Consider the following 26,919-nt stretch of genomic DNA (forward strand, 5'->3'; position numbering starts at 1 on the left):
AAAAAAAAAAAAAAAAAAAAAAAAAAAAAAAAAACTTTAATAGGAAATGGACAAGCTATAAAACTTTCTTGAGACATAAATTAAGTCTTCTTTGATATCAGACTGGCTAACTGCTAATCATCCTTCACAAACCAGCCCCAGTGCTCCATCACCAGGCAACTCAGAAATCAGGCCTGCAGTAACAGAATGCAGGGAGGGGCCTGGATGCAGTGAACTGCAGCTCGCTGTACTTTCACGTCATCACCTACACATGACTATGAAATCTCTGTAGGCAAAAAAGTCCTCTTCATCTCCATACTCCTCTATCAAGGGTGCAATGAAGAATTAGACTTCATGAATCATGAATGAATGGATGATAGTATGATTTAAGTAGAAAAAGTTATGCCAAGGTGGTAGAAGTATGAATGAATTTCTTTTAATTTCCTCCATTTTTGTTATAAGACTCTTTGTATAACACAGAATAAAATATTTAAAATGCCTTAGTTTGATAATGGAACATACAAATTCATGGATTATTCAGAATGCTATTGAATATATTAAACATTTTTGTTGACAACTGAGTTTTAGAGTTGAGATATTTAATTTCCGGCTGGGCGAGATGGCTCACGCCTGTAATCCCAGCACTCCGGGAGGCCAAGGCGGGTGGACCACTCGAGGTCAGGAGTTCGAGGCCAGCCTGGCCAACATGGTGAAACCCTGTCTCTACTAAAAACACAAAAATTAGCCAGGCATGGTGGTGCACACCTGTAGTCCCAGCTACTGGGGAAGTTAAGGCAGGAGAATCACTCGAACCCAGGAGGTAGAGGTTGCAGTGAGCTGAGATTGCGCCACTGCACAATAGTCTAGGCGATAGAGTGAGACTCCATCTCAAAAAATAAAAATAAAAAGATACTGAATTTCCATAACAGATTGGGTCTTAGATATTCCAGGTACACAGTTATTTATTGTAGGATATAAATTCCTGCCTACTACACTGGGTCACTGTGAAAAATCTATAACAAAAGGTTTGTAAAAATACTTGACAGCCTACAAAATGCTAGCTGAAAGTGAAACACTACAGTACTTGGGTAAGGCACTAAGCGCTCTAGAATACTGGGGGTTAATTGGGGGAAAACACACCACTGCCCTTAAGCCACCAGATACAATGAGCTCCTCAAGACAAGTAACAGTCACCAAACTGCCATGTCTTTTGTATCCCCAGGCAACAAGTCTGTGCCACTTACTAGGTGCCAGGCACTGTGCTAGGTGTGAGCAATACAGCAAAATATGCAATAAAGCTGGTCTCCATGGCACTTGCAGTCTAAGACAATAGCTGGCAAAATGTAGAAGATAATCTGCGTGGCCAAACACATATGGAGGTAGTTGAGGAAATGTGCAATGTTTACTAGAGGAGATGCCTAGTAGACACATGGTAACTGGCTCTTAAGACCAAAAGCTGCCATGCTGAGGCTCCTCATGAGAGAAGGGCAGGCAGAGACTGCACTGTCAGATGCTGAACAGGACACGCATGCACAGGGGTGTGGGGAGAACTGCCCAGATGAAGTTGAGTCTTTTCTAGACCACAGACTCTATGCCAAACAGGGAGAGAAGAAAAATCACTGCGGGAAGGGTCCGGGCCTACTACATATTGGCAGTGCAGGCCAGGACAAATGAAGCAACAAGGTATGAAGGTGAACAAAGGTGAAAGAGGCGCTTTCTCAATCCACAGGCTTGTGCATTTGCAAGCCTCCCTGCCTTCCCTACCCAGCAGGGCTCCTCCCTGTCTCCCACACACATGATTCTTACCAAGACAGAAGCCTCCAGAGGGGTCCTCTGGCATCCACTCTTCCCTTTTTTCCAGCTGGGAAAATATATCTGGTTTGGGTCCTAAGAGCCCTGTTTTTGAGGGGAGACAAAAATGAACCACATCTGTTTATACAAGAGATAAAAATCATTGCAAAGACAAAGGCTGGCCCTCAGAACTTCCTGGAAAAGGGGACTTGATAGGAAAGCCCAGGGCCAGGTGCATTCCCAGTAGAAGGAAAAGATGACTCAAGCCTAAAACAACCTGTTCACACATTCCTCTCTCTGCCAGAAAGGAAGCATTTGACCCCTAGTCACTTTTGAGGCATCTGAGAGGACTCCAAAAGAGGCCTGTGCCCAGGACACTAAGGACAGGCAAGTATTAATAACACTCTTGAAGACAGCATCCTCAATTGGTCCAACCGAACCTTCTATATGGTGTCAATATAAGAGTCCTGAGGAGATCCCTGAAAGTGAAGAGAAACCTTGCAGGGGTCCCACTTACCCAGTGAGACCAAGTTGCTGTAGTTCTCCAGCATCACGTCCCTGTACAAGGCCCTCTGGGCTGGGCTCAGCTGCCCCCACTCTTCCTGAGTGAAGAGCACAGCCACATCCTTGAAGGTCACCGATTCCTGTAACAACAAATTCATTCTCCTTGACCAGGGGCAACCCCTGCACATGGTTATCTGGAAAAGAGACTGGCAGCCCCTAGAAGCTTCTGGAGATTTACAGGACTGCTGGCACACAGGGAGCTGGTGTTCTGCAGCCAGTTAAGCCCCCTTCAGGGTCTCCTAGGGGCTGAGCCTTGGACTAGACATTGCTACCCACTCTAAAGAAACACATATGGTGGTGAAGATAGGCTTCCTCAACACTGAGACTTCCAACTTGCCATTCATTTAGCCTAGAACATTTTCTTTTTCTTTTTCTTTTTTTTTTTGGTCAAGATGGAGTCTCACTCTGTCACCCAGGCTGGAATGCAGTGGCAACGTCTCGGCTCACTGCAACCTCCATCTCCCAGGTTCAAGTGATTCTCCTGCCTCAACCTCCTGAGTACAGTTGTGCACCATCATGCCTGGCTAATTTTTGTAGTTTTGGTAGAGACGGGGTTTCACTATGTTGGCCAGGCTGGCCTTGAACTCCTGACCTCGTGATCACCCACCTCAAACTTCCAAAGTGCTGAGATTACAGGCATGAGCCACTGTGCCTGGCCTAGCCTAGAACATTTTTTCTATCACCCTCAAACCGCCCAGCCCTGCCTCTCCTCTCACCCCAGCAGACCAGATCCTACTCAGGTCTCAGCATAGACACCACCTGCTGAGCGCAGCCTTCCCTGACAGTTCCCACAGTCGCCTATGAGGGCCATCAAGGCACTGTCCAATTTTATTGTGATGTTTGGTTTACTTTCAGTTTCCCCCACTAGACTGTTAACTCCAGGATGTGGACTGCCTGTCTCTACATCTCTTGGCCTTCCCCACATCTGGCACATGACCCATGCACTTGGCACCTATCTGTGGCTGCTCAGCCACTCCTGCTTTTTTTCAGGGTGTACCTTCCCACCTTCCATACACTCACACACCTACATACACACCTATGCACACATATATACCTACACACACACACAACACACACCCATACCCACACCCCACACAGACACACACAAGCACACACACAAGCATACATACCCATACCCCTCCACTTACACACACACACACACACACACACAACCACACCCCCCCAAGAGACACACACCCATATACACCTGCACACAAACACACAACCCATACCCACCCCCCACAGACACACACACATACACCTACACACATACACCTACACACACACACCCAAACTCACTCCCCCAGAGACACACACACATACACCTACACACAAACACACACACCCATACCCACCCCACACACAGAGACACACACACACATATACCTACACACACACCTAAACACACACATATACCTACACAAAAACACACACCCATACCCACTCCCCAGAAACACACACACATATACCTACACACATACCCCTACATACACCCATGCCCACACCCCACACACAGACACACACACAAGCACACACATACCCTATTGACACCCCTCACATACAGAAACACACACACAAGCACACACACACACACACCCATATCCATACACCCACAAACACGCAAACACAAACACACACACCACACATGTGCACATGCACATATACACAAACACACACACCCATACCCATACCCACACATATACACACACAGAAATAACAAACACAGAGACACATACACACAAACTCACAAAGACACACCCCTGCACATCCCCCCCACACACCCTCAACATGCATATGCAAGCACACACGCACCCAAACACACACACACACAAATACGCCCCCCCCACACACACCCTGTGACACACACCCTCAACACACACACGCACCCCTGGGCACATGTGCATACACTCATGGGTCCCGTGGAACCAGTCATTCTACACAACAGGACCTTGTTCCTTCTGATTAAAACTAGTCCCTTAGAAACTCTGAGAGGGGGTCACAGAGGAAAGTCTCTCTGTCCTGACACACAGGTGTACCTGAAACCTAACCTAGTATGTAAAATCCAGTAACTATTACAGCTCTGGTCTTCCCACCTGGCTGAGAAGCTAAGGGAGCCAGTGTTCACTGAGAAAGAAGAGGTAAGCAGAAGCCCAGAGAAGAAACCAAAGGTCAATGAGAAAGGACTCTCAGGTTATTCTAGACCCCACTTCCATAGCCAACATCCAGCTGTGTCTTTGCCTTTGCATTTGGGTAAACACCTCCATATCTTTCCAGTAAGTGCTGCTTCTGCCTAAGTCAGTCTGAATTAGGTTTCTGCTACCTGCATCCAAAGCCTTGGTACATGGCAGGCAGTCAAGAAACACTTGAATTGAAGCCATGAACCAATTTGTCAGGGACTATTTATCATTCACTTTGTATTTCTAGCCCAGATCATAATTCCTGGCACATTTTACAACCCTAACATATGTCTGTTAAATGCCAACCAAATTAAGGCAGCCTCTAAACATGAGATAAATTGTGTGACACCGACAATGACTTTGAGGAAAAGGCTAGGGAAGGAAAATATCACAGCAGACTGGAACCGTGGGTGGAGACAGGTTTCACAGAAAACCTGGTGCATGAGATGGGTCCTAAGTGACAAGTCAGAAGCCAAGAGGAGGAGGGGAGCAGCCGGTGAGCTGGGCTATGTTGAACACGGCACTCTCACCTAGCTGGTCATCCTTTCCATTGATTCCTGCCACACATTTCAGTCCTTGGGGAGGTTTAAATGTGAAGCAATTAGAACAATTTTACCAAATGTATCAGAATGTATATGCCCAAATGAATACTGTTTCCTTCAAAGCACAGTCCATACTCTTATTCTAAAGATGCTAGGCCTGCTCAAAGCATTTTAGGAATTCATTGAACTTTTTGGAAGCATAGTCTTTTCAATTATTTCATTGGTTAAAAAAAGGCAAGTGTCATTAAAAAAAAAAAAAAGTCTAGTAAATCCCACCTCCCCAAAAAAGTGTTCCCGCTCTGCCCTTCTCTGAGCTCTATGTGGGGTACCACCCTGATATGGTTTGGATGTGTGTCCCCTCCAAATCTCTTGTTGAAATGTGACCTCCAATGTTGGAGGTGGGACCTGGTGGGAGGTGTTGGATCATGGGGGTAGATCCCTCATGAATGGCTTAGTGCCATCCTCTTGGTAATGAGTGAATTCTCACTCAGTTGGTTCACCTGAGATCCAGTTGTTTAAGAGTCTAGGATCTTCTACTTCTTTCTCTTGCTCCCTCTCTCACCGTGTGATGTGCCTGCATCCCCCTTCACCTACTGCCATGATCAGAAGCTTTTTAAGGCCTCATCAGAAGTAGATGAGGCTGATATCATGCACAGCCTATAGAACCGTGGGTCAATTAAACTTCTTTCCTTATCAATTACCGAGGATCAGATATTTCTTTAGAGCAATGCGAAAAAGGACTAATACATGCCTTTACCACTTCAGATCGCTAACCTTACTTGCTAATGAAAAGAGTACAGGTTTTGATTTCATAGGAACTTGCATTCCAGTCCCAGTTGTGACATTTATGTGACCTTTAGCAAATGACACATCTCCAACATCCACCAGGATGAGCCAGATACGGGTGGGGGGTTGGTTGGGGAGAAGCAACTGAGGTCAGTGTCTGGGTGGGACTGGATTGGGAGAAAAGCTCCTGGTCTGAGGAAGGAAACATGCCACACTCTTCATATCCAGAAAGCAATTTAGGGGGAAGAAACCCCGACTCACCTGGACCATGGTTGGCAGGTGGCTGACAGCCATTCTTTCTTCTCTGATGAGCCCTCTTAGGGACAGGCAAAGTGCTATGGAGGCAGGTGTGGAGTTTTGCACCCTTAGGACTCCTCAGGCTAGAAGGGTCTACACATCTGCAATTAAGAGAGGACTGGGTCAAAAGCTCTCATATAGCAGTCCAGAGCAAGGCAGTGGGCATTCACATCCTGGGAGGCCTCCAGTACCCCAAACAGTGAGTTCTTTGCTCCCTGTTTGCTCCCCATTCTCTCTCCTGATTCAGAGGATGCTATACCTTGACTTCTTGCAGAAAGCCTGCTCCAGGCCCAGTTCTCACACCTTCCACCCACCCTCTGGTCTTTCCCTTCAGCCTCACTGAGCAATCTCAAGATAGTTTTTTGTTGTTGTTGTTGTTTGTTTGTTTTTTCTTTTTTTAAACAGAGTCTCACTCTGTCACCCAGGGGCTGGAGTGCAGTGGCACGATCTCGGATCACTGCAACCTCTGCCTCCTGGGTTCAAGCGATTCTCCTGCCCCAGTCTTCCAAGCAGCAGGGATTACAGGCTCCTGCCACCACACCCATCTAATTTTTGTATTTTTAGAAGAGACTGGGATTTCACCATGTTGGCCAGGATGGTCTCGAACTCCTGACTTCAGGTGTTTCGTCTTCCTCAGCTTCCCAAAGTGCTGAGATTACAGGCGTGAGCCACGGCGCCCGGCCGAGAATTGTCTCTTTAACAAGTTATTCAGCTCCAGAACTCACCAGCATGTACCCGAAAAGGTGGGGGTGCTGGGGAGAGGCAACTGAGGGCGATGTCTGAGTTGGATTGGACTGGAAGATGGCTTCCGCTCTCCCTCTCCCTCTCCCTCTGCAGCTTTGGAACAGCTGCCTAATCTGGGAGTGATGGGAGAATAGGAAAAAGAGGGTAGTCGTCTTTCTCCTCAAAAAGGAGGCTAAGAAGGCTGGCTCTTCACTGTCGAAGCCTTTTAGGCAAGCCCTTCTCTGGCCTCAGGGTTCTCACTCTCTGGGGCACCGTTTGGGTGGCCTGGAGTCACAGGTGGGCAGAAGCTGCGTTTGTGTGCCTTGCCGGGGTGAGGACAGGGAAGGGTAGGAACCCTATTCACGCAACTCCCTCCCGCCCTTGCCGCTTCACCAGGTCCCCCCGGGGCTGCTGCAGGGGCCGCGCAGCGGCTGCCTCCGGCCTTGGCAAGTTCCTGGCGCAGGACTCGGAACCACGCCAGGCTGTATCTATCACCTGAGCGGAATTCTTGGGCTTCTCGGAGTCCGCTCCAAGACACATGCCAGAGACCCTGGCCCCATCTCCTCCACAGGCACTCACAGACTCGACCCTAACCCCAGGATGACCACCCCTGGCTGTCCTCCCTCTGTCTGTTTGGGATCAAATCTCAGACATACATTCCAGGAAGTTTGGGGCATTCGATCAGCGTCCTCCAGAATGGACCACGACCCGCACCTCCTCGGCTTTCCCTCCGCCCTTCTCCCCAGACCACCTCAGGACCACTACCGCTCTCCCTCTGCGTCTTTGACCACCGTGCCTGGTCACTCCCGTGTCGCTCTTCCAGGAGCCTCTGCCAGCGGCGAGAGATCGCAAGCGCCACATCGCAGTCAAAACACAATGAACTGGAGGCTGCAGCTGGAAACTGAACTGCGCTTGCGCGTTGCCCTGGGAACCGTTGGGCCGAATTCCCACAAGTCTCAGAGCTGCGGCAGCTCGGCCTTCCAGACTCCACTTCCGCAGGGAGAATCCGCGGAGACAGTGCTGCTTTGCGCCTGCGCGAACAGGGCCCCGCCCCCGGCGCTTTGGGCGCGGAAACTACCTTTCCCAGAGGCCCCTCCGCGTCGCCGCCTGCGCGCTTACCACGTACAGAATCGGTTCAGTTCTGTTCGCTTTAGAACTATGTCTGTGTCTTGCAGTAAGGCCCAGGAAGAAGCAGACCAGCGAAAAGCTGACGATGGGACAAGGGAGGTTAGTCCAGGGGAGTGACGCCCGATCACTGACGAGAGAGGATCGGGAAGGTCTGGAAGACCGAATAGGAGGCGACTGGGCGCGTTCCTGACGGGGACCGCGCCGAGGCCTGGAAGGCAGCAGGATTGCGCCTGGGCCGGACAAGCGCCCGACACTGGAATCCAGCCTGGACCCGCTGGCGGGCCAGTGCGTGCTGGGGTGGAGACGCCACAGCCGTTAACTAGTGTACGGTGCGGGGAGGACGAAGTTGTCGGGCAGGGATGTCCTGCGCAGCGCCTCAGGGCAGAGCCCATGGTGGCTGGAACCCAGCTGACGGCCCCCTGCAATTTTCGGGAGGCAGAACACTTCGTGCTTGGGGTCTTTCAGAGGTGCGGACGAGGGAAAGGAAGGAGCCTGGATGCCAGGAAGTCTCCATCCTGGACAGCTGGGTGGTATTTGGAAGGTGGTATTTATTTTTGTTGAGACTGGCGAGGATGAGATGATGCCTAAGAATATCTAACTGGAGATACTTAGTTGCTTTTGAATAGGTAATTTGCATGGAGCTCAGGAAAGAAAGATGAGAGGGTTTTGACTTTGTTGGTGAAGAAAGAATCAAGCATGTGACCTGAGGTTTGTCACATATGGAATTGTTGGCCCCCTTTTAGGAAGCAGTGTCACTGACTACAGCATTCTGTTTGGAGTTTTATTGAAGATTTCATTCTATAGACACTTTGTGTCAAGTGTTCGATAAGGCCAGGGGCAGCCGCTGCGCAGCCTCTATGGCAGTTCCGGGGGACCTGGCAAAGCGGCGGGGGAGGGGGAGGATGGTTTGTGAATATCACTGGTAACCCTTCTCTCTCCCCTCCCAAGCCCTTAGGCATACAAACACCACTTCTGTCCCACCTGTGACTCCAGGTCCCTCAAACTGGGCCCTAGAGAGTGAGAACCCAAGCCGAAGGGCTGGAGAAATAGCTGTGAAAACCCTGCATGCATGGAGTTTTAATTGTACTAGAGGAAGTGTCAAACAAGTAGAAAATATTTATCAGGTATTGATAACACTACTGTTAGGGGTTAGGGTGCGATGGGGCGGGGAGTGATTTCAAATAGCATTTTTGGAAGTTACCTTTGAGGAGGTAACATCTGAGCAGAGATTTGAATACAGTGAGGGAAGAAAAGAAGTGAATGTATGGGTAACCTGCCTTCTAAAGGGAGGGAACAGAAATGCTGTCCAGAGAGAAGTGTCTTGGTGAACTCCAGGCTCAGCAAGGTCCGTATGACTGGCAAGGGCCTAGTGAACAAGGAAGAGTGGGAGATGCTGTTGCAGGGGTAACTAAAGGCCTTGAAGGAAATTTGGATTTATTCTGTGTGCCTGGAAATTATTAGATTCGAAAGAGTGACATGGCACATTTCGATAGAATCATTGGTCAGCTTCAAGGAGGGCAGATAGTGATGGGGTTAGAGGGGATACAGGGAAACCATTGAGGAGGCAATGACAGCTGTCCACAATTACAAGTAGCCTCCCACAATTATATAACTTTTCTACAAGGCAATTGCTTTGAGACCCTAATGATTCTAAGATAATGAAGGGTTCTGGGTGCCATGCTGAGTTTGAATATTATTGTTTGAGGAATGTGAGAATGATAATATGTATTGAGCACTAACTACATGTTGGGCACTTTTATAAGCACTTTACATTATTTAATGAAACCAAAAAGTGAGGTTTGCCCTATTAATAAATGAGAAAACCAAGACAGTGATCTATTAAGTGCCTTGCTCAAAGACCCATGTCCTTGGAACCAGGAGTCCTTCTGTTGATGGAGGAAAGGTTCAAAAGTGCTCTTATTATTTGTCACCTGGATGGCAAAGAACTGACATACAAAGGCCCAAGTCTTCCAGAACTGAAAAAAGTAATGAAACCTTCATTTATCTGACCCATTTGTCCTGGAGATGCTGTAGTTTATTAGGCGTATCTAACAGGTGCCCTTCCACAAGCAACTAAAAAAAAAAACACACACAAAACTATTCAAGATGAAAAGAAGCAGTGAAGCCTCTAACACAAAGCCTGACACACCCTTTGGCTTCAGCCAGAACTCACCCACTATATTGTTCTGAGCATTGAACGAGGAAGCCCCCGCTTCTGTCAAGGATTCTCATTAGGATCCAGTCTCCTCAGAGAAAGGAGGTTAAAATGTGGTCTGGAGAATCCCTTTCCCTTCTGTTCTATTAACTATGTATATGCAAATGAACACTTACATTTGACCAAGCCCTGCATCACTAGTCTGTTTACTCTTCCCCAGGACAGTGGCTACTTGCTAGTAATTCCTGGTATTCATTTGCTGAGCCCTGTTGGGACCATTGCAGCATGATGTAATAAGATCTTTCTTTAACCTCATTTCTTCCTGCTTCTTGACTACCACTCCGTGCTCAAGTCATACACCTCTGAGAATTTCCTGTATACTATGGTCTCTTAGCCTCTCTTGCCATTATTCTTATTCTTCCTACACGTTTTCATTTCCTCCCCATCTTCTATTCACCCAGCTAGTTCATTCCCATAGCACTATATGCTAGGAACTACTTGACAGCAGAGATCAGGCGTCATTTACCCTGGAATTCATAGAAGCTGACTTATGCTAGGGGCTCAATAAATGTTAGTTGCATGAATAAACTACACTAAGTAGGTACAAGGTCTTACTCATCCTTGTCACAATAACATCCAGCACAGGCCAATCACTTATAAGTCTCTTGACCACAGGCAGGAATCAGATAATGCCAATGTGTATATAGGCAGGAAAGTAACCTACCTCAATTAAGTTCTAAGCATTCATAAATTTTTCAGAGGCCCTTCTCCTCGAGATCTGTTGTGATATTTTTTCAGGAGCCAGAGGCAGTTCAAAGCTATGCACTCTCTAGGAGGGGGTACTGGCACCATATTCTGCAGCTCCACCTCTATTAGTCAGAGAACCCTGATTGGTAACCTCTTTAAATGCCCAGAGGCCCATTTTGCAGAGCTCAAGTGGAGGTAATGGCCCTATTTGAGTCTTTTGAATGCTGACCCAGCCGTAGAGAAAATACCTTGTTCACCCAATTCTCTATAGTTCCAGAGGGTGCTGTATTTCTTAACCACCTTCAGAGTCACCCTAGTGCATCCTAACTCCTGGTTTATTTCAGATTTCCCTACCATGAGCTCCTTGTGAACTCCTGAGCTCTAAATCACCAGCAACTATTGAGTAGGTGCTCTGTAAATATCTCATGACATACTGGTCATATCTGTCATAGTTTGCTGCACACAGGCCTGTCTGCATGGACAGTGATCACGTAGCATTCCTCCTCCCACCAACTGACTGGATGGATACTTAGCCAGAAAAGGTGACTTGTGAGGCTTGTCTTAAACGGATGATCTGGACCAATGGGTTTCTTTCATGGAATTTTACAATTAGGACAGAGACACTTGGGTGTTAGAAAGAAGGTGAAAGGTCACTAGATATGAGAGCTAATGCTGACATCTTGGGTAATGTGCAAATTTAATTGTAAGCCAAGGAATCCAACCACCAGTGAGGGGATGGACAAAGCAGTAACAGAGCCCATGTGGGGGTGGTAGCAGTGGTGAGGGGTGGGGGAACAGAGACAGGGCGAGAGCATACACATGTCCTTGGTTGCTGGTGATTCTAAGTTGCTGCAAACTCTGGCTATACTGCTTTAATTACCAGCAAATCCTCAATATTACTGAAACTTAAGTTCTACCCGAGAATGGACACTGAAGGGCTTGGGTTTAACTCAGGATATGGTAACAAAGGTCCTCTCTCCTAGACCCATATACTCCTAGTCCTCCTCCCAGTTGGTTGGATTCCTTTGCTTACAATATTTGCACATGACCCAAGATGTCAGCATCAGCTCTCATATCTGGTGCTTTCATCTTCTAACATCCAAGTGGCTCTGTCCTAATTTTAAAATTCCACGAAAGAAACCCATTTGGTCCAGATTATTATTGTTTCACAAATAAACAGCACCCTTCCCCTAAGTCTGGAGGCTTGAAGAGGATGGGGCAAATCATTGACACTAAGCTTCTCCACTCTCCTGCCCCCACCTCCTTCCATATAATTCTCAACTCAGCATGCAGATCCTGGGTCTCCTTGCCTATACTCAAATACAAACCACTGGAGTTAGAAAAGGAAAAGAAGGGGGAATAAAACATCAAACTAGCCTTATCCTCAGGAACTTAGATTTTTAATAATCTCTCTCTTCTACACAATCTCCTCCTTTCCCTTCAGATTTTTTTTTCTTGTTCCCCACATCATCTCAAGAGAGAGAGCTAGAGGGGAAGAAAGGAGGCAGACAAAAGAAATGGGTAGAAATTGATGGAAATGATAAAGACAGCAGCAAAATAAAGGCTCAAAAGGCAAGCACAGGACAAGAGAGAAAGGGAGAAATGAAGGGTTTTGAAGCCTAGGATGGATGCAATGTCTCAAAATTGGTAAAATATTAACCCTAAGAGGTCACATAGTCCAGAGACACTGGATTGCTGAAGGTTCAAACAGTTAAGAGTTCACAGAAACTTCCTCCATTGCCATCTACAGACATCTTCTGTACCCATCGTTTTTGGATTCTCATCTCTCCCAGTAGAAAGTTTCCTTCCTCCTGTTGAAAGAGATCCCTACAGCCTCTACCCGTGTTCCAGATCCTATTTTCCCACTTTGAGCTGCATGTTCCCTCCTTTCTGTACCTTCACTCTTCCACACCTCTTCTTAGTTATGAACACGCTCAATCCTACCTTAAATCATACAAACACTTCCTGGCAGATGTTGGCTGGCTAAATCAACACCATCCTCAACCCCACCTTTTTTGTACCTGCCTCGTCTATAGAGGCTGGCAGGGTTAAATACTTCTTTCCCCAGCCTTCCTTGTGCTAGGGGTGGCCATACAATATAGCTGTGGTCAATAAGATGTAAGCAGGAGTCTACTGAGTGGCTTCTGGGAAAAACTCTCCTGATCAAAGGCACTGATGTTGATCAGGGAGGTGCTCCCCCTCCTTCCCTCCTGCCTTGAATGCAGATACTTTATTTGATGCTATGGCCATCATGATGTAACCATGATGGAAACCCCATTAAACTCAAGACACTGAATTGTTTTACATGTGAGCCAGTGACAGCCACCCCATCTATTTGCTTACACCATTGTGTACTGGGCTTTCCATTGTAGCCCACAGCTCTTCTGATATGCTCCAAGCCCCTGCCTCCCTCTAGTTATCTTTCTGAGTCTCTCCTACTTCAGTAAGGCTGCTAAGTTCTTTTTAACATTTAACTCACTCTTCAACCTACTAAAAGAGATTTTAAGCCATCTTAAATTGATAGCTAAAACAAAAGCACATAATTCTATTTTTATTTTACTTCACCCTCCATAGCATTTGACAGTATTAACTATTCCTATCCCCGTGTTAAAGCATCTTTTTACTTTTGTGGCACCAACTTCTGACTTTTCTATTTTCTTTTGGCTGTTTATTCTACTTAGCTTCTATTAATTCCTCTTTTCATCAGCTACCGCATCAATGACAGTCCTCCCACTATCTCCTTTATCATTTACTCTGCTGCCTACCAGGACTCTTCCCTTCTTGGATGTTCCAGACTCATGGAAATGTTCAAATTGGGCAGCTATGTTTTTAACTGTAGCAACTTTATGTACCAAAATAAGAAATCCAACTAATCCTAGATTTCTCCTTCTCATTCAATTGGCACATTTAGTCAGTTACCAAATTTCCTAGATTCTGCTTTGTTATTGCTTATATTCTTCCCTCTCCTCTTCCATCATATAGCCAACTGCCTCTTTCTTTCTTTCTTTTTTTTTTTTTTTTTTTTTTTTGAGACACAGTCTCACTCTGTCACCAGGCTGGAGTGCAGTGGCTGCACTTGGCTCACTGCAGCCTCCACCTCCAAGGTTCAAGTGATTCTCCTGCCTCAGCCTCCTAAGTAGCTGGGACTACAGGCAAGCACCACCATGCTCAGCTAATTTTTGCATTTTTAGTACAAACAGGGTTTCACCATGTTGGCCAAGATGGTCTCAATCTCTTGACCTTGTGATCCACTCACCTTGGCCTCCCAAAGTGCTGGGATTACAGGCATGAACCACCGCACCCAGCCTTATACCGCCACTTTCTTAGTTTAACCCTTATGAACCAAATAATGTATTTTACTCATTTTGATTTTCTAATCATGTCTAACACATATTTAGGACTTGGTAAAGTGTGTGAAATAAACAAAACTATCTTAACTACCGTAATAACTATAGATTTATAAAATCCCCCATTCTGAATATGTTTTTGAGTTGCAGTGTTTTTGGTTTTTGTTTGTTTGTTTGTTTTGAGACACTGTCTTGTTCTGTTGCCCAGACTGGAGTGCAGTGGTACAATCACTGCTCACTGCAGCCTCAAGCTCCTGGGTTCAAGCTGTTCTCTCACCTCAGCCTCCCGGTAGCTGGTACTACAGATATGTGTCACCATGCCTGGTTAATATTTACAAAATATTTTTGTAGAGACAAGGTCTCGCTATGTTGCCCAGGCTGGTCTTCAACTCCGGAACTCAAGCAATCATCCTGCCTCAGCCTCCCAAAGTGCTGGGATTACAGGCATGAGCCGCAATGCGTAGCCTCAACATTTTGTTAATAGGTCAGATGGCTACGTCTATTCGTGTTCAGTCCCTCTGTCTTTTCCTTTCCATGTTGATAGCCAAAATATGACACAAAGATATGTATGTGATTCTTTTGTAATTATAGGACTATGTTATTTTCTAAGTGATCATTTAACAACAGTTTAATAACTATTAATTGAGAACTCTAAACAGCATGCTATTGCACTAAGATGTGCATACTTATTTCATTAATTAATGGAAACCAGCCTGTAGTTAAGGGACAAAAGAACAGTGCAGAGAAAGACTAGGAACATGGAAGGGTGCCAGGAATTTGTAAAGGAATTTTGACTAAAACATCCAAGGAAACCAGACTGTGGAACAGGAGCATCTAGACAGCTTGAAATCATAAAAGAAAAAAGATTTCCCAGCATTCATTATATTTATAGGTTTGTAGCATTTTAGAGCTAACAGAGATCCTACAAGACTTCTATCTCCAACATCATTCATATACCAAATAAAGAACCATCACCTGGTGGAAGTAGGTGATTTGTCTAAGACAGTGGCAGATTAGGACTACATCCCAGGTCTCTGGGCTGTCCAGTTAAACACTCATTTTTCTTTCCAGTATGAAGTCTTTGATGGCCAAAGAATCTGCAGTATGATATAGCAACCCATCTTCAGCATGAGTCTTTACTGCTTATATTAGCTACTTAAAACTTCTGATATTAAAATAAGTTATACTTTCTGAATCAAGACTTCTTTACTTTTAGATGATTTCTCTGCAGTGCTCTGTATTATCTGATATGGTATGTTATATTTCAACTGAAAGATTCCTACAGTAATTACATTTATTAGGTTTCTACATTGTATGTCTTACATGCTTATTATTCAAGAGTTAATCATGATGTAGAGGCCAGTGAAAACATTCCTCATGTATGAGTTCTTTGATGTCGTGTAAGGTTTGTACTCCGGCTGAAGGCTTTTCCACATTCATTACACTGATAGGGTTTCTCTCCTGTATGAGTTCTCTGATGCACTGTAAGGGATGAATTCTTAATGAAGGCTTTTCCACACTGATCACATTCATAGGGTTTCTCACCAGTATGAATTCTTTGATGTTCAATAAGGTAAGCACTCTGGCTGAAAGCCTTTCCACATTCATTGCACTCATAAGGTTTCTCTCCAGTGTGAATAACCTGATGCACGGTAAGGGATGATCTTCCAGTGAAATGTTTTCCACATACCATACACTCATAAGGTTTCTCTCCAGTGTGAATTCTCCGATGTTGAGTAAGAGATGAATTCTTACTGAAAGCTTTTCCACACTGATTACACTCAAAAGGTTTTACTCCAGAATGAAGTCTCTGATGTTCTATAAGGTACGTACTTTGGCTAAAGGATTTCCCGCATTTGTTACATTTGTAGGGTTTTTCTCCAGTGTGGTTTCGCTGGTGTAGGGTAAGAGTTGAGCTCTTACTAAAGGCTTTTCCACATTGACTACACTCATAGGGTTTTTCTCCAGTATGGCTTCTCTGATGTACAATAAGATGCATGCTTTGACTGAAGGCTTTTCCACATTCATTACATTCATAGGGTTTTTCTCCTGTATGAGTTCTCTGATGGACTGTCAAATTCATGCTTTGGGTAAAAGCTTTCCCACACTCATTACATTTGTAGGGTTTCTCTCCAGTATGAATCCTTTCATGCTGAATAAGAGATGAATTCTTACGGAAGGCTTTGCCACACTCTTTACACCGATAGGGTTTCTCTCCAGTGTGAGTTCGCTGATGGACAGTAAGATTCATGCTCTGACTAAAGGCTTTTCCACATTCATTACATTTATAGGGTTTCTCTCCTGTATGAATTCTTTGATGAACAGTAAGGGAGGAGCGATCAATGAAGTGTTTCCCACATACATTACACTTATAGGGTTTCTCTCCAGTATGAATCCTCTGGTGCTTAAGAAGGGATGAGCTCTGGCTGAAGGTTTTGCTGCACTCATTACATTCATAGACTTTCTTTCCTACAAACATTCTTTGAGTTTTAATTAACTCCGAATTTTGTTTGGCATCTTCTCCATGTGAATTACAATTATGGAGCCTTTTAACCGTAGGAATGCTTTGTTGTGTATCAAGGATTGAACCCTTACTGGAACATCTTTCAAATTCATTACCTCCACATACTCTCTTCTCAGTGAAGGTTTCCTTATGGGTAACTGCCACTTGGCTCAGATGACTATCCTGTTGTCCCTCTAACCAATTATCAGGTTCCCAGGTTTCTCCTACAGTAGAATGCCAGATACCTTCCCTTTCCATTATTACCCCGTGGCATAAATCTTCAGTAATGTTGGGCTTTGGAGTTGGCTCTTTGGTTTCAAATCTTGTCTCCCAGTCTGAAAAAAAAAACAAAAATTCAAATGCACATTGGTTTCTATGCTGAGAGACTGGAAACTGTATAAGGTGGGAATGAGAATTAAACTATCAAACTAAAATAACTTGAGCACATTTGAGAGCTTTCAAAGATGTACCCCAAATTAGGTAGAAAAATAGGAAGGGAGAGAAGGAACAGTGAACTGGTCCATAGAAAATAGGGGAACTGAAAGCAGGGGATGGAAGATGTACTGGGTAAGCAGAGAAAACAGTGAGCCTATTTAGGGGGAATGGACAGTGAAGGCACTGACCACTGGAGTAGGCTACATAATGAAGGTGGAACTAAGGGAAGATATGCAGAAGAGCTGGGATTGGGAGAGGCAGATCAGGAAACTCTGCACACTGTACCTAGTATTCCTACCGGCAGTTTCTTCTCTCCTACAAGGCCACCTAGAATTCTACACCTAATTAATCTTCCTAAAACATTACAGTGTGACACAGTGTAAAAATTGCTGACCCAAAGTCAGACAAACATGGATTCACATCCTGCCTTAACACCATCTTAACTAGTTACTTGTCTCACTGGGTCCTAGTCTCACAGATATAAAATGAGGATTAAGAAATATGGTCAGGGCTGGGCATGGTGGCTTATGCCCATAATCCCAGCATTTTGGGAGGCCAAGGCAGGCAGATCACTTGAGGTCAGGAGTTCAAGACCAGCCTGGCCAACATGGTAGAACCCCATCTCTGCTAAAAATATAAAAATTTGCTGGGCATGGTGGTGGGTGCTTGTAGTGTTAGCTACTTGGGAGGCTGAGGTGGGAAGATGACTTGAACCCAGGAGGCAGAGGTTGCAGTGAGCTGAGAGAGTGGCACTGCACTCTAGCCTGGGCGACAGAGTGACACTCTGTTAAAAAAAAAATGATAGGAAGTAAATAAGATAATGTATATGGTATAGTTTGGATGTGTGTCTCCACCCACATTTCATACTGAAATTAAATCCCTAGTGTTGGAAGTGGGGCCTTATGGGAGGCGATTGGATCATGAGAGTGGTTTCTTATGAATGGTTTAGCACTATCTCCCTTGGTACTGTCTTCCCTGTCGTAAGTGAGTTCCTGTGAGATCTGGTTGTTTACAAATGTGTAACACCTCCATCCTCACTCTTTCTTGCTCTTGCTTATGCCATTTGATGTGCCTGTTCCCCCCTCATCTACTGCCATGATTGTAAGCCTCTTTAGGCCTCCCCAGAAACAAATGCGGGGACTATGCTTCTTGTGTAGGAACTGTGAGCCAATTAAACCTCTTTTCTTATAAGTTACCCAGTCTGAGGTATTTCCTTATAGCAACATGAGAATTGACTAATACAGAAAATTGGTCCCGGGAAGTGGGGAATTTCTATAAAGATACCTGAAAATGTGGAGGTGACTTTGGAATAACTGGGTAACAGACAGAGGTTGTAAGAGTTTGGAAGACTCAGAGGAAGATAGGAAGACAAGGGACAGTTTGGAACATCTTAGAGACTGGCTAAATGTTTGTGACCAAAATGCTGATAGTGATATGGACAGTGAGGTCTCGGTTAAGGTCTCAGATGGAAATGAGGAACTTACCGGGAATTGGAGCTAAGGGCACTTTACCTATGCCTTATTAAAGAACTTGGCTGCATTGTGCCCCTGCCCTAGAGATCTGTGGAACTTTGAACTTTGAGAGTGGTGATTTAGGGTGTCTGGTGGACAAAAATTCTAAGCAGCAAAGCACGCAAGAGATGGGTTGGCTGCTTCTAACACCCTATGCTCAGATGTGAGAACAAAGGAATGACTTAAAACTGGAACTGACATTTTTTTTGAGACGGAGTTTCACTCATGTTACCCAGGCTGGAGTGCAATGGCACGATCTCGGCTCACCGCAACCTCCACCTCCTGGGTTCAGGCAATTCTCCTGCCTCAGCCTCCTGAGTAGCTGGGATTACAGGCACACACCACCATGCCCAGCTAATTTTTTGTATTTTTTTTTTAGTAGAGACGGGGTTTCACCATGTTGACCAGGATGGTCTCGATCTCTTGACCTCGTGATCCACCCACCTCGGCCTCCCAAAGTGCTGGGATTACAGGCTTGAGCCACTGCGCCCGGCCGGAACTGACATTTAAAAGGGAATAAGTTTGGAAAATTTGCAGCCTGGCCATGTGGTAGAAAAGAAAAGGCAATTTTCAGGGAAGGAATTCAAGCAGGCTGTAGAAATTTGCATAAGTAAAAAGGAGCCAAGTGCTAATAAGTCAAGACAATGGGGAAAAGGCCTCAAAGGCATTTCGGAGACCTTCACAGTAGCCCCTCCCTCAGAAGCCTAGGAGGAATGAATGGTTTCCTAGGACAGGCCCAGGGCCCAGCTGCCCAGCACAGCCTTGAGACACTGCTGTCTGCATTCCAGCCACTCCAGATCCAGCAAGGGCTGAAAAGGGCCAGGTTACAGCTCAAACTGCTATTTCAGAGGGTGCAAGATGTAAGCCTTGGCAGTTTTGATATGGTGTTAAAGCCTGTGGGTATACACGATACAAGAGTTAAGGCTTGGGAACCTCCATCTAGATTCCAAAGGATGTACAGAAAAGCCTAAGTGTCCAGGTAGAATCCTGCTGCAGGGGCAGAAGCCACACAGAGAACCTATAATAGGGCAGTGCAGAGGAGAAATGTGGAGTTGGAGCCCCATGCAGAATCCCCACTGAGGCACTGCCTAGTGGACCTGTGAGAAGAGGGCCAATGCCCTCCAGACTCCAGAATGTAAGATTCACTGGCAGCTTGCACCCTGCATGTGGAAAAGCCAGAGACATTCAACTACAACCCATGAGAGCACTGCCAGGACTGAACCCTGCAAAGCCATGGGGGTAGATCTGCCCAAGGCCTTGGGAATCCACCCCTTGCAGCAGAGTGCCCTGGATATGAGATACAGAGTCAAAGAAAATAATTTTGAAGTTTTAAGATTTAATGACTGCTCTGATAGTTTTTGGACTTTCATGGGGCCTACAACCCCTTTCTTTTGGCAGATTTCTCCCTTTTAGAACAGGAGAGTTTACCCAATGCCTATACCCCCAGTATATCTTAGAGGTAACTAACTTGTTTTTTATTTTATAGGCTAATAGGTAGAAGGGACTTGCGTTGTCTAAGATGAGACTTTGGACTTTTGAGTTAATGCTGAAACAAGTTAAGACTTTAGGGATTATTGGAAAGGCAAGATTGTATTTTGAAATGTGAGAAAGATATAAGATTTGGAAGGGGCCAGAGGTGAAATGATATCATTTGGATGTATGTCCCCACCCAAATCTCATATTGGAATATAATCCCCAGTGTTGGAGGTGGGGCCTGGCAGGAGGTGATTGGCTCATGGGAGCAGTTTCTAATGAATAGTTTAGCACAATCCCTCTTGGTACTGTCCTCCCAATCATGCATGAGTTTTCATGAGATCTGGCCATTTAAAAGTATGTAGCACCTCCCCCTGCCACTCTCTCTTGCTCCTGGTTTTGCCATTTGATGTGTCTGCTCCCCTTTTGCCCTCCACTATGATTGTAAGCCTCCTGAGGCTTCCCCAGAAGGAGATGCTGGCACTATTGCTTCCTGTACAGCCTGTAGAACCATAAGCTAATTAAACCTCTTTTCTTACAAATTACCCAGTCTTGGCTGGGCATGGTGGCTCACACCTGTAATCCCAGCTCTTTGGGAGGCTGAGATGGGTGGATTACCTGAGGTCAGTTCGAGACCAGCCTGGCCAACATGGCGAAATCCCATCCCTACTAAAAAAAATACAAAAAAAAAAATTAGCCGGGCAAGGTGGTGTGCACCTGTATTCCCAGCTAAAAGGAGGATGAGGCAGGAGAATCACTTGAACCCAGGAGGCAGAGGTTGCAGTGAGCTGAGATTGCACTCCAGCATGGGCGACAAGAGTGAAACTCCATCTCTAAATAAATAAATAAATAACCTAGTCTCAGGTATTTTTTATAGCAATGTGAGAACAGACTAATACAGTATGTAAACTACCCTTTGGGAATACACTCCTCTGGAACATAAAGTACCAGAACATACATGAAACTTAAACTCTTAAGGGAGGATGACAATCTAGACGTTTCTTCCCCTTAAACTTTAAGCAGGCTGTAATTTATTAATGGGGATAAGACAGTCCTAAAGGATCCTACCATTTCCTAAATATCCACTGTCTGAGAGGAGGCTGGAAAAGGACTTTGTGGCTACTCAGACTACTGTTTTCTCAGATCCTATTTCTTAACCCAGACAAAATAAGGGCTAGAGGACTGGAACTGCAACCTGAGAATCAGCTTTCTGATTGCTGATCAAAGTCAACAGAGTAGAGATAAATACTGAAAAAATAAACCAAAGGCTTATGGGTACAGGCTTTCCTGTGAAGCAAGAAATATGCATTTACCAGGACTCTTTCTTCTGACCTGACCTGCTTACATGAAAAGAGAAAAAGTGGGAAGTCAAGCAGCCTCCACCTCCAGAACACATACCACCAAGTAACCCCAAACAGAGGACCTGTCAAACTGAGTATGAAAATACCAGCAGGTGATGTGTGAGTTTGCAGTTGCCTGTTGCCCCACCTCTGCATGGGGGTCAGCCAGTCAACTCAAGTCCTTTGGGAACATTTAAGATGTTATTAAACAACATAACAAGCAAAGGAGAATCCATTCACACTATTAGACAGATACAAAGTTCAGACAGAACTGCTTCTATTCAAAGATAAATTATACACAGAAAATACTAAGTTTGGAAACTATGTAGAGGTTCAAGAAATAAATTTTAAAAATAATAAAAACAGGAGTGTGAGACAAAAAAAGAAGTATAAAGACCAAAAGAAAGAAAAAAACGTTGGGAGAATAATTAAGTGCTTCTAGTCATCAAAAAACATTGTAAAGATAAAAAACTGAGTGCAGTGGCTCATGCCTGTAATCCCAGCACTTTAGGAGGTTGATGTGTGAAGATTTCTTGAGACCAGGAATTCTGGATCACCCAGGGCAACACAGTAAAAGCCCATCTCTACAAATAATTAAAAAATTAGCAGGTCATGGTGGTACACATCTGTAGTCTCAGCTACTCGGAGGCTGCGGTATGAGGATTGCTTGAGCCCAGGAGTTCAAGTCTGCAGTGAGCCATGATAGTGCCACTGCACTCTAGCCTGGGAGACACAGCAAGACCCTATCTCTGAAAATAAAAGCTAAAAAAATAGAAACTACCTACTGAAAGAAGATATTTGCAACACATAACCCACAAAAAACTAGAATGGAAACTTGGAAAATAATGTTTATGAAACACCAAGGCCACTAGGAAAAATGGGCAAAAGACTGGAATGAGCACTTAAGAAAAAGAAGCCTGAATGGTCTGTAAACATAAGTAAAGATGCCCAATCTCAACAGTAACCAGTGGAAAGCAGATTAAAGCTGCAACAAGATACCATGACCACATCCACCCAAATAACAAAATGTTAAAATTCAAACTGATAGCTTTTGGAAAGATTCAATAATGGAAACTTCTATATCTTGCTGGTGGAAATGCAATTTGATTCAAGCATTTGAAAAATAGTTTAGTGCAACCTAGAACAAGCACACTGGCTGATTTAGCAAGTCCACTACTAGGTACCTACACTTAGGTAGCTCTACCTTGCAACAGTATGAGAATTCATGATTCTTTACACAGCATTGTGTGTAACAGTAAAAATTGGAAACAACACAAATGCCTCTTGTCAAAAAATGGATAACAAAATTGTCAAGTGTTTATATAATGGAATAATTGACAACAGTGAACATTAATAAACTAAAGCTACACATATCAATATAAATAAGCAAAGGCATATAAGTACGTGTGTGTGTGTGTGTATGTGTGTGTGTGTGTGTAGTAACATTCAATATAGATAAAGTTTTAAAACAGACCAAAACTAAACATATTGTTTAGAGATTCAATGACAAATGGCAATACTATAAAGAGAGGGAAAGGAAGTATCACAAAAGTCAGAATAATGGTTACATCATGGATAGAGGTAAGAGTATGTAAATAAGGAGATGCACACAAAGCAAGCAATGTTCTGTTTCTTGATCTGGATTCTGGTAACTGGATATCTGCTTTTTTTTTTTTTTTTTTTTTGAGATGGAGTTTCGCTCTTGTCGCCCAGGCTGGAGCACAGTGGTGCAATCAAGGCTGACTGCAACCTCCACATCTCAGGTTCAGGCAATTCTCCTGCCTCAGTCTCCTGAGTAGCTGGGATTACAGGGACCACAGGCATGCACCACCATGCCTGGCTAATTTTGTCTTTTTAGTAGAGATGGGGTTTCACCATGTTGGCCAGGCTGGTCTCGAACTCCTGACCTCAGGTGATCCATCCGCCTTGGCCTCCCAAAGCGCTGGGATTATAGGCATGAGCCACCGCACCTGGCCTGTTTTTTTTTTGTTTGTTTTTGTTTTTGTTTTTTTTTGTCTTTGTCATTATTAACTAAAAAGAGAAGCAGTAGGGCACAGTGGTTATGATAACACTAAGATGAGACTTTGGACTTCGGCGTTAATGAACTCGAAATGAACTCCGGAGCTCCACCACTATTAGCTGTGTGACCTTAGGTAGGTTTCTTAACCTCTCTGTGCTCTCGTGTCCAAATTTGTTAAGTGGTACCTATCTCATAGTGTTGATATAAGCACAAAAGTTAGTTGACATTTATAAAGGGCTTAGAATAGTATATAGGTTTTGGTTAAATAGTACCAAAGGAAGTATTTTGTTCTTTTTAACAGTTTTAATATTTTAATATTTTCTAGTATTTTGCTATTCTGGAAAATACTAAGCATTTTAAGCTCAAACATCCTTTTGTACTACAGAAAACTTAATAGGATTCAGTATATCTTCATGGAATTTAGACTTAAAAGTTAGTTCTGAGGAGTTGATGTTTATGAAAGAAAACAGATTACTGACAGATTTTAAAAACTGGCCTAAGAGGATGCCTGCCAGAACTGAGGGAAGACTGATATGACTCAAGAACTCCACATGGTCAGCACTCCATACATGTGTAGAGAAAAGCAAAACATACTCTTAAATATGAAAGACTCAATAATAACGGTACTCCTAAACCATATCTGAACTATTATTTAAATATTCAATTCGAACAAAAAATAAACACGAATGAGAAAGTTAGTTTAGGTATAAAAAGACTGGCAATGAAATGGTGAATCCACTTCAAGGATGAACCTTGAAGACAGTATGCTAAATGAAATAAGCCAGTCACAAAAGGACAAATATTACATGAATCCACTTATATGAGGTATCTAGAGTAGTCGAAATCATAGAGGCAGAAAGCAAACTAAAGGTTACTAGGGATTGGAGGAAGTGGGGAATGGGATGCAACTGTTTAATGGGAATAGAGTTTTCAATAGGAAAGATGAAAAAGTTCTGGAGATGGATGGTGGTGCTGGTTGCACAAAAATGTGAATGTACTTAAATGCCTCCAAATTGTACACTTAACATGGCTAATTTTATGTATATTGTACACGTACACACACAAACACAAAACATTACAATTTTAAAAAAAAGACACCTAAAGAATTACATTCCAGGCTAGGCCTAGTGGCTCACGCCTGTAATCCCAGCACTTTGAGAGGCTGAGGTAGGCAGATCATGAGTTCAGGAGTTCAAGACCAGCCTGGCCAACATAGTGAAACCCTGTCTCTACTAAAAATACAAAAATTAGCTGTGCGTGGTGGTGCATGCCTGTAGTCCCAGCTACTCAGGAGGCTGAGGCAGGAGAATTGCTTGAACCCGGGAGGCTGAGGTGGGAGAATCACTTGAACCCGGGAAGTGGAGGTTGAACTGAGCTGAGACCACACCACTGCACTCCAACTTCGGTGACAGAGTGAGACTCCATCTCAAAAAAAAAAAAAAAAAAATTCATTTCAACTATTTGGGAAAACCTCATATTTGAAAATTAAGCAGTGAACTTGTAAATTCCAAGAGATCAAAGAAGAAATCACAGCGGAATTAAGAAAATGTTTTACATGTTATAGCTAAAGTGATGCTTAGAGGAAAATCTATAGCTTTAAATGTTTTTACAGTAAATAAGAATGGCCCATAATCTGTGACCTATGTTTCCAGCTTGGGAAGTTAGACAAAGAAGATCAAATTAAATCCTAAGAAGAGGATCCTCTTCCTGATAAGGTGGAGTAGGCCTATTCCACCATATCTCTTCCACTAATAAACCTGAACAGGAAGTATGAAGCAATTATTTGAGGGCCCTGAAAAGTAAACAGTAGCAGGTGAACTGGGGAGGAAGACCAAAATCCAAAGTACCACTGAATCAGTGGTGAGCTTACCTTTTTTCCCTCAGCTATCATCTGTACTAAACTTTTACTTTCAGCAACCTGAAAACAGGAACTGAGGCAAGAGAAGGCAGAGGAGGTTCTCCAGGAGGAGCTCTAGGGCTTGTTCATGGAGCAGAAAAAGGATTTCTAATGCTTAAAGAGAGTAGGGGGAATTGCCTACTTTTTTTCTTTTCCTTCATTTTATTGCACTCCAGCACCTAAGCAATCCTCCGGTGGCTACTGCGACAGCAGTGGCACTGCGAGCTGATAGGAGCCCAAAACCAAGAGGAGAGGGTCCTTCCTCCCCAAGCAAGGAATCTGTGGTCCCAAGGAGGATAATGAGAAGCCCCATTTCATCTTCTCTTTCTTTGTCCTTCTGATGCTTGGTTCTGCATAAGGACAGTCACTGGAAGTCATAGCAGAGTGGGGCAACTACAAGCCCCTGCATTGTGGCCAGAAGAATCAAAAGGAGAGCCACAGGAACCTGAAACTACTGAGGACATAGACAGGGAAGAATTTGAGAAAATGACCGTGGAAGTTATTTAAGAACTCCTGAGCTCACATGTGAGATACGGATTCATGAATCTGACCCCCTAAGCAGCATACATGGACTTTGAGAATAAGAGGGACCATTGCTTAAATTCCATATTGGCCACAGAGTGACACACATGTGAGCAAGATTCAAGCAACAATGTGAAATCTCTGACAACTAAACTGACACCAAAACCACAACCCACAGAAAGGAAGCTGGACTTTGTAGTCTGACCTCAGCCAGGTTGACTGCCTGCTAAAACAGAAATATCAACATTTTCTGTTGGATTTAAAGAAGACATAGAGTTTTATAACATAGTATTCGAAATGTCCATGATACCTTTTGAAGTCACTGAGAATATAAAGAACCAGGAACATTTCAACTTACATGGGAAAAGATAACCAAAAGACATCAAGTGAGATGATACAATTATCTTGCAAGGACTTTAAGGCAGCTGCCTTACTTGTTCCAACAAGTAAGAGTGAATACACTCTAAAGAAATGGAAATAAAATCTCAGTAAAGAAAATGAACATATAAAAAAGAACTAAGCAGAAATTCTGGAAGTGAAAAATATGCAGTATTTTTAATATACAAACATTTATTTATTAATCTAGAAAACAGAAATCTTGGGGCTGGATGTGGTGGCTCACGCCTGTAATCCCAACACTTTGGGAGGCTGAGGCAGGTGGATCACCTGAGGTCAGGAGTTCAAGACCAGCCTGGTCAACACGGAGAAACCCCATCTCTACTAAATATACAAAAATTAGCCAGGCGTGGTAGGGGGTGCCTGTAATCTCACCTACTCGGGAGGCTGAGGCAGGAGAATCGCTTGAACCCAGGAAGGGGACATCCCAGGAAGGGGACGTGGCAGTGAGCCGAGATCGTGCCATTGCACTCCAGCCTGGGCAACAAGAGTGAAACTTCGTATCAAAATAAATAAATGAATGAATAAATAAATAAATGTGTGTGTGTGTGTGTGTGTGTGTGTGTGTGTGTGTGTGTGTGTGTGT

General features: G+C 44.2%; 2 protein-coding genes and 1 long non-coding RNA gene across 8 annotated transcripts in view; 1 reads left to right on the forward strand and 2 right to left on the reverse strand.

Annotated features, from left to right (window-relative positions):
• Positions 1-23,417, reverse strand: part of ZNF454 (zinc finger protein 454) — a 47,347-nt gene extending 23,930 nt beyond the window's left edge. The window contains exons 1-5 of one of the 3 annotated variants that reach the window (XM_032270488.1): positions 7,625-7,861; positions 6,751-6,993; positions 6,101-6,237; positions 2,288-2,414; positions 1,786-1,875 (exon numbers count right to left, since the gene is read on the reverse strand). In XM_032270488.1, coding sequence (XP_032126379.1) covers positions 1,786-1,875; positions 2,288-2,414; positions 6,101-6,133 — 250 coding nt within the window. In that variant the 5' untranslated portion in view covers positions 6,134-6,237; positions 6,751-6,993; positions 7,625-7,861. Of the gene's footprint in view, positions 1-1,785; positions 1,876-2,287; positions 2,415-6,100; positions 6,238-6,750; positions 6,994-7,515; positions 7,862-23,405 lie in introns of those variants that run through there. The other 2 variants (XM_032270487.1, XM_032270489.1) reach the window with 2 other exon arrangements.
• LOC116544295 lies at positions 9,179-20,990 on the forward strand. Its single transcript, XR_004265876.1, has 3 exons — positions 9,179-13,695; positions 16,949-16,956; positions 20,977-20,990. It is a non-coding gene; the product is annotated as an uncharacterized LOC116544295 (long non-coding RNA).
• The window catches only part of ZFP2 (ZFP2 zinc finger protein), a 38,923-nt gene continuing 26,805 nt past the window's right edge, over positions 14,802-26,919 (reverse strand). For 3 of the 4 annotated variants that reach the window (XM_032270490.1, XM_032270491.1, XM_032270492.1), the window contains exon 6: positions 14,802-17,074. In XM_032270490.1, coding sequence (XP_032126381.1) covers positions 15,612-17,074 — 1,463 coding nt within the window. In that variant the 3' untranslated portion in view covers positions 14,802-15,611. Of the gene's footprint in view, positions 17,075-23,986; positions 24,089-26,919 lie in introns of those variants that run through there. The other variant, XM_032270493.1, reaches the window with a different exon arrangement.

This window comes from Sapajus apella, unplaced genomic scaffold (genome assembly GCF_009761245.1).
Source record: "Sapajus apella isolate SASKATOON/1434 unplaced genomic scaffold, GSC_monkey_1.0 scaffold211, whole genome shotgun sequence".
Classification (NCBI taxonomy): domain Eukaryota; kingdom Metazoa; phylum Chordata; class Mammalia; order Primates; family Cebidae; genus Sapajus; species Sapajus apella.